General features: G+C 36.0%; 1 protein-coding gene across 2 annotated transcripts; it reads right to left on the bottom strand.

Annotated features, from left to right (window-relative positions):
- Window positions 1-400: 400 nt before the first annotated feature.
- LOC116137836 (putative E3 ubiquitin-protein ligase RING1a) lies at window positions 401-7,628 on the bottom strand. 2 transcript variants are annotated; one of them, XR_004129231.1, is made up of 11 exons: window positions 7,302-7,628; window positions 7,119-7,161; window positions 5,230-5,288; window positions 3,171-3,252; window positions 2,885-3,005; window positions 2,752-2,793; window positions 1,773-2,300; window positions 1,416-1,523; window positions 1,095-1,304; window positions 778-919; window positions 401-573 (listed from the first exon to the last, which is right to left on the bottom strand). XR_004129231.1 is itself a non-coding variant. In XM_031423534.1 (10 exons), the coding sequence occupies exons 1-10, from the start codon at window positions 7,471-7,473 to the stop codon at window positions 887-889; spliced, it is 1,398 nt and encodes a 465-aa protein (XP_031279394.1). In that variant the 5' UTR covers window positions 7,474-7,628; the 3' UTR covers window positions 587-886. The 2 variants fall into 2 exon arrangements, 1 of the variants encoding a protein (XP_031279394.1); XM_031423534.1 differs by lacking the exon at window positions 401-573 and having other exon boundaries at window positions 587-919.
- Between the last annotated feature and the right edge of the window lie 516 nt (window positions 7,629-8,144).

The following is an 8,144-nucleotide window of genomic DNA, read 5'->3' as shown; positions in this document are numbered from 1 at the left end:
AAAATCAGCTGGAAATCAACTAAGAATAAGAAACCCTAGATTTGTGGTGACCGACAATCAACAAGAAATCAAGTGCCAAAGTGAAATGGTTTTTGTACGGAAGAGATCAGAGGCTCAAATGGTGGTGACAAAGAGAATTTTTGGCATCGGAATCGACTTTGAGTAGTAACAGAACATCAATGTTGGGTGAGAAAGTGGTATTTTGAACCTTTTTAGGTGGGAAAGTGTCATTGAGGCAAACCTTGGGTGGGAAAAATGTCGTTTACTCAACTGGGATTTCCTCTTAAGGCCTTTTCTATTGGGATTTATAGGCCTATGTAATGTCAATTGTTCCAATTCTCTTTAAAAGTTGCTCTTTTATTTTTATACATCAAGCCCTGCTGGATAATTCCAAAGTTTCAGAACGAAAGGTTAATATTACAATGGCGTTCTTAAAGATGGAGAACAGGCCCTCAGTTAATCAGAAGGGAGTTGTGGAAGACGATTCTTGTAGAGTCTCCTGTTCAGCTAAAACAGATTCAACTTGCCTCTTCAATAAATGGGCATAGCTTGGCCAACGAATTTAAGCACACACTATAAAGATAGAAACAATTACAATCACAGAGTTGAAATAAAATATATATGTATGACATTATGTCAGTTGCAACAAGCCATTTTGGATGACAACACTAATAATTTCTTACTTCTAAAACACTCTACGTGTACATTAGATTATCTAAAGCCTCATCTTACTTACTATATAATAAGACTAATTATTCTAGAGCAATTGAAACCTACCTGTGATCCCTGTTTTAAGTATATTTATATCTGCCTTTGCTTTGTAAAAACACCATTAACAGCTACTTCTTGATGACAAATCCAGCAATAATGTCCGTAGTCACCACTTTCAGTTGGACAAATTTTTCTGATATGCCAGAAGCTGAGAAAAGCATAGATTAAAGGAATGGTTTAGTATTCAAGAATGAAACAATGACTAAAATGGAATACTAGTACTACTACTATTACTACATCTGCATGCTTTGTTGTGAATACGTTGAAGATTTGAATTCTATGCATAAATCAATAAATTGGATTTAATTGGGAAGAGAGCTCACCAGTTGCCCTTGGCTGAAATTTTGTGTTTTAAGCCCTGCCAAAGTTTCTTGCTCATCTAAAGCTTGCAGCTTATCTTTGCCCAGATCTATCACACTAGGGTTAGAAGTTGGAGAATTTGCAGAGGTTGGAGGGTTGAGTTTGGTATGCAACTCTTTTACCAAGTATATTTCAATTTCATTTGCTTGCAGTGCAGTATGGAGAGCAACATACTGTCAGCAGGCAATTAAACATCAATTTCAGTAGTAAAGCCAAAATGATTTCAAATTTGAGACAAAGTGCTGTAAAATTGAAAATAACGCGTAGGAGGGAAGGAGTACAACCTGACGTAAGTGCCTCACAGACAATGTAGGCCTGCAGCAGAGGTATGGCTGTTGCAAACTTGGGATTCTTTGTTCGTCAAAAGAAACAAGCATAAGGTGGATATCCAACTGAAATAAAAGAGAGTGGTCATTGACAAATCATGTTGGTAAAGAATAAATGAGAATCTGTGAGAAACCATGATAAACTGATAATCTCATGAACAGCAATCATAAAGAAGCTGCGAACAGTATGCACGTTGATGACAAACTTAGTTTTGGATTCATTACGGGCAATAGCTTGCATCAATTCAAAGCAACAAATAAGCAAGATTCCTAATCATATTAATCGCACTATCACCAAGAAGAAGTCAACCTTACCTGGTCATCTTTTTCCTCCAAGTTCCGGAGATAATCAACTATTTTAGAGAGGCGGTTGTTCCGGGCATTCTTACCGTTTCCACCACTCACACTGCCATGCCGTGTGTGAGACCGCATGCCGCCTTTGCCCCAGGCAAGCCTTTCAGAAGGGCCAATGAGTCCAGCAGATGCACCCATGGATTCTCTATTGACTTCAGAGTCATTTTCATCACCACCTCCGTCAGCACTACCAGCAGCTGAAGATTGAGAAAACCGAGCTCCAACCCATCTCTTGGCTCTCTTTGGTCTAACTTCTGTTGAGCGTTCATCAGCAGAAGATGAATTATTGCCTGCATCTCCATTTGCATCTTCATTATCATCAGATCCCTGAAGTTCAGTTGTTCGATAGTTCCTCCTCCTCCCCAGAGGAGTATCTCGATAACGACCATTTGATCTCCTCACAAATGCAGCTGCTGTGGCTTTAGCAGTCCGTTTGCGGCCAAGAGCTTCTGTTTGCCGCTGGAAAGTTTGTGCAATGGAAGCTTGGATCTATTTGAAAAAACTAAAAATTTAATGGCTTCAAGCAATATAATTGCATTATGAATACCTAACATAATACCTAACCAGATGGCTGAAATATGGTGCAAGATACTTGTGTTTTACACATGGATAACCTAAGGGTTTACATACAAAAATGAAGGCATGCATAGTTCAAATTGAGATTTTATAATTCTGAAAGTTTAAATATCGATCAGTGGATTCAGTGCACAGGGCAAATAATCACTCAAGCATTTCAACTGTTTTCCTTTCTATAGAGAAATGATTGCTATTCCTTGATGATGCATGAAGAACCCAAGGCAAAGAAAAGTGGGCATATAATCACAACAGACAAATAAAACACATATCACTTTTGAGCTTACACAAGCATTCAAAGGAACAAAATGAGAAAAATACCTCTGCCTATAAGCATAAGCCCATAACCAAACTAGCAATATCTCACCTGTTTGTTGCGAGTTGTCTCCTCTTCTTGGAAAGCCAATTCCTAAAGGAGGTATTCAAAATGAAACCTTGAGTTTCAACTAAATAAGGATCAAATTCATATTTTGAAATGCAATAAATAAATGAAATTATACCTCCTCCTCATACTTGTCAATATCTGGATACAAGGCTGCAATTAAGGCATCATAGTTTAGATCGTCTCTCAAAGAGCGACGACTAGCACAGTGCGTGCGGCAGGAAGGACATTCATTGTTCCTACAGTAAATTTCTATTAACATTTTCAATGAAAGAAAGTTCTAAGGCTTACAAGTCACATTTGAACTTGACTAAGTAAGATCACCTCAAAACAAAACTGGCAGGGATATGTAAACTCAATGTTTCAAAAAATGAATAAGGAGAAGGTAAATACTTTAACCATACCCCATTCTCATAGCTTTGTCAATGCATTCCCTGCAGAAACGATGCAGGCATTCCATAACTGTCCGTGTTTTGCGAATGATCCCTAGACACAGAAATTGGGAAATCAATAAGTTTCTAGAATTCACACATACTCATCAATGCTAAGAAGCAAAAGATGCCATGTGACTTATACAAATTAGCTGAAGAACTTAAAGCTCTTAGTCTGCACCCCCATCACAATAACGAATCAGTATCCTTTTAGATAGTTAATGAACTATTCAATTAGATCCATTATTTAACTGGTTACATCGGAGCTGTAATAATAATTAGATGCCAAATTTTGGTTTTTAAGTCATGTTGCACTTAATTTATTTGCAAAACATAAAACGGGCTCAAATAAATAATCTGTTAAAGAAACATGAGTAAGTGCAAGAAAAAAATGTTCAAGTTTGAAATAGCTAAACTGTCTTGTACCCAAATAAAGATTGACAAGAGGAGAATTTTAAATTGGGAAAGAAAAGTGCTTATCATGGATATGAAGAGCAACGAGATGACAGAGTTTACCTAGAAAAGTACTTATAACTGTTGAACATGACATAACTAATAATGGTTAGAGAGAAGGGACGTAAAAGAAGTAGAATGAGGTAAACATGAGAGAAAAACATTGAAGCTGGATATTTTCGGTATGCTTGTGCAGAAAGTTCTGATTAAATTACCACTTCAACCAAAAATTATGCTATGAGCCAATTAACTAAATGCCCAATATTATATTTAAGTCGAACAGACCCATCATGTGTAACATGAATCCAATTTTAAAGTCACAATGGATTCAAAGACTGTCGAGCAAAGAAAACAAAACCAAGAGACATGAATGAGTGAATTGAAACATATGCGGGATCAAACTTGAGAATTTGAGCTCTATTATTATGTTAAGTAACCATTTGACTTAACAACTTGAGCTATTAGGTAAGAGTCTAACATATATATGTTTCATATCTTTATTCTAACAGTTCTAACAGCACCCTCTTATATAATTGTTCAAAAGTGTTTGAATACTTAAAATAAAGATGGACAAAAAGAGAGAGATAATAAATTGATTCCTAAGTTGTGGAGATACCAACTTGGAACCTTGCTTAACATATTCGCACATAATTGGTTATGAGCTAAGTGAAAAGCTATATACATAGAATAATTCAGAGATTGCGGACAATCCACGACTTTGTATCAGTTACAATATATGGCAAATGCTATAAATCCACATGAAGACTATGTAAAGTTTTGTAGATAGAATGTAATCTGCTAATCAGTGGGTTATATAACATTCAATAAGCATTTTACTTGGACAAGCAAACTACACACTCTTGCAAAGACCAACTCTGATCAGTATCTAAGTAAGACCAATTCAAACTTTGTTCTATAAGAAACCTTGAGCGAAAATATATGGGAAATTTTCCTGTTTCCATTAATCATCTCCTCTTCTTGATGGGAAATAATACAAACTCCAAGTTATAAAAAACAAATGTAGAGCTACAAGCCAGAAAGCTGAAGTTGCAAGTTAAATTTAAGATTTTCATTAAAAAGGCAATACCACCGGTGACCAGCCAGAGATCTCCAGTGTATCTGACAGTTGAAGCTTATGCCTCTTGAAAACTTCTAAATGATTGAAACTAGTAAACTCATTTGGTTTCTTAAGAGTCACCAAATACAAAAGATCCATGTCTTATGTCTCAGATTAAGGGCTGAGCCACAATAAAAACACATTTATGTAACTTGTATGCAATAGAAAGCTTGAAACATAACAATATATCATTGCGGGAAGGTTAATCTCAATGATTCAATACTATGATAGAAGTTCTTATTCATACTTACCAAACTAATACTTGTGTCCAGAACTATTGAATAACTTTCCTTGATAGAATATTACAAGTCCTAAAAGAACCCAAACCTAAATATAAAGCCTAGGAGGACACCCAAGGATCAAAGTTTATATAGAATATACAGCAGAATCAAATAGTGGCAATATATAATTTATTAGTACGTAGAAAGTAAACATAGTTAACAAAGCATCATAGAATCTTACCCAGACATATAGGACATTGCACTTCCTTGCGTATATCAGACAACTTTACTAGGACAAACCTGTGAACAAACACCAATGCAGGCCTTTTAGCATATCAGAGACTGACAATTAAAATATAGGTTCACCAATGTAACTATCTCTTAGTAGGTGCATGAATTAGACAAGATTCTATGAGTCAAGTGATTGAATAAAAACACATGCTTTGCAGAAAAAAAGGATATTCTAAACCTTCAGATCAGGAACATCATAAAACTTATACACAAGCAAATATAAATGAGCAATCAAGTGGCCAAAAAATTAAAAATAAACAGAAATGTAATCATCATATGGCGATATTATGAAAAATTGTTTCAACAACAAACTTGGTTTCTGCTAATTCCTCTAAGTGTGTCTAATCACATTTAAACGTGAAAGTAGCCGCTCTTGGACTGATAAAAACCTTTCAATGAAAACACAACAAAAGGCATCAAGAAAAAATAACAAATCGACAATAAATACATAGGTCATGTTGCACTTTCTAGCACATTTCCCTTGAAAACATGGAAATACAAGTTAATAACAGAGTTTTCACTACAAATTTGACAGCAGTGTGGTCCTTATAATCAATCTAACCAGAATAGTCATTTGAATATCCAGTATTTGGAGCCTCCAGCAAAGACAGTATAAGAAGGCATGATCCACTCCTTTACAAAAATGGAATTTTCAAAAAGCTAATTTGACCCATCTTCATAAGCATTAGGCTTCTTAACAAAAAGAAACAAGTGGCTTAAAATGACCAGGTGAGACATCAGTAGCACACATCAAAGATACCAAAAGAAACCCAAAGTCTGACTTTCTGAAAGATCAAGCCCATTCTGTTTCAAGTAACATGACAGAGAACCATTATCTACCACAAAATCTGCATCATCATCTAGAGAAGTAGTTGATGGAAATATTTAATAAATTGATCATATATTCACATCCTCCTCAACCGATCAACACCATCATTCAGCATTAAGAGTGACACTACCATAGATTAAATGGTTTACAGAGAACAATTTATACTTGTTAATACACCCTATCAGTGCTTCGATTTGGACTTCCAACTTTCCAGTTTTGAAGAGATATGATTCTCACATACATGAAGTGTGAATAGAAAAAGGTACTGGAGTCTGGAAGGCAACTAAAACTGTACAAAAACCACCTTAATTAAAACATAAAAAATATCAATTGCTACCATCGAGCATTTCATGCAAAGAGGCAAAGTAAGAATATGTATTAATCTTTTGGTTGATCTTGCTACTTAGTGATCGACATACTCACACAATGCATCAAAATGAAACTGTATTACCACTAAAGTCAACTGGGGCTTTCGAGAAAACCAAAACTCACCACAGTAACGTCCCAGTAGATCTTGAGACACACAAGCCAACACTGTGGCCCATGAATCATTACAATACATAGCAATATCACCGCGACATCTCAATTGACTAAAACAACAACAGAATTAACTTCCACCCAGTAAAATGCATTACCAAACCAAGCTTAAATTGATGTACAAGGAGTTACCCACAGCTCAAACGCAACCCAGCCGTTACATTACCACAACACTTCTAATCAACCACCCCATGCAAAATTTAACCGCTAAGTCGAAGCTACATAACCAATCACAAATCAAACTTTGACGCATACTGTCACGTTCTACACAAAAACCAAACTATGCCCGCTTTCAACGAGTAGAAGCTAGCACAAAATAGAGCCACAAATTATAGCCCACGAAACCCATATCGAAGTTCCTTAAACGTAGTCGCAAATGCAAGAAACAGAAAACACAGAACATGCAGATCGCGCAATCGAGCTCAGAAAACGAGTAAAAGTAACGAAACAAACAAATGAAGAAACAAACTCACTCGTCCTTTTCCTCGTTACCAGACGAACGGCTTCGATCAGATTCTGATAACAAGAAAAACAAAAGTAAAAACGAGGATCAAAACCCAAAGCAAAATGCACACAGAAAACTTACAATTACGCAGAGTCATGGTTTCATTATTTCCTTAATAATAATAACAATAATATAGTCACACAAAACGTACCGTTGCCATCCACATCAGCATCAGCAGCAGCGGCAGCAGCTGCTCCTGCAGCACTAGTTTCGGCATAGTGGTGGTGGTGGTGGTTGTTGGCGTGTTGGCGTTGCGGGGAATCATGAGCGTCGTCGGGTGGGGGAATGGAGGAGTTGTCGTAAGAACGCTTCTGAGCTGGCATTGTGAGTAAGAGTTGTGGTGGGTGTTGGGGGTGTATTTGAAAATTTTAAAAAGTGAGAATCTGTGTATGTACAAAGTGAAGAAAAGGATCGTTGCTGTTGGTGGTGGTGGTGATTTGTGTAGGAGAGAAGGTGGTGAGAAAGAAGAATATGGCTTGACCTGAGTAGAGAAAGAGAGAGAGAAAGAGGCGGATGGGCTGAGGTTAAGGCTCGTGCTTTCTCTTACCGAATTTCTATTTGTAAACTGCTTTTTTTATGTGTACATTTATACAGTGTTATACTGGTCTTTGTAAGGGAGTTGGGATTGGTTGTGGTTGGTCACCACGTGGCCCAATCAGACTGTTTTGATATTTTTAACACAATAAGGGTTGAAATTTTTAAAATATTCTTTTCTGTATATGTAATTGTAAATTTAACACATTTTCACATTCCCTACACCAAAAACGATATATTAATATTTAGTTAAATATAAAATTTATTTATTTAATTAAAATTATATTATTTAAGAGTTTTTGTTACAATGTTATCATCATTAATGAAAAGTTGAAAAAGTAAAAACTTGTTTTCTTTGAGTTACACAGCTCCTTGTAATGTGAGGTATTTAATGCCGTAAAAAATATATCAAGTTTTATATTAAAAAACTATTGGGTATATTATTCAAGAGATTTTGAGT

Source organism: Pistacia vera, unplaced genomic scaffold (assembly GCF_008641045.1).
Source record: "Pistacia vera cultivar Batoury unplaced genomic scaffold, PisVer_v2 Contig335, whole genome shotgun sequence".
Lineage (NCBI taxonomy): Eukaryota > Viridiplantae > Streptophyta > Magnoliopsida > Sapindales > Anacardiaceae > Pistacia > Pistacia vera.
This window is presented reverse-complemented; position numbering and strand designations above follow the sequence as displayed.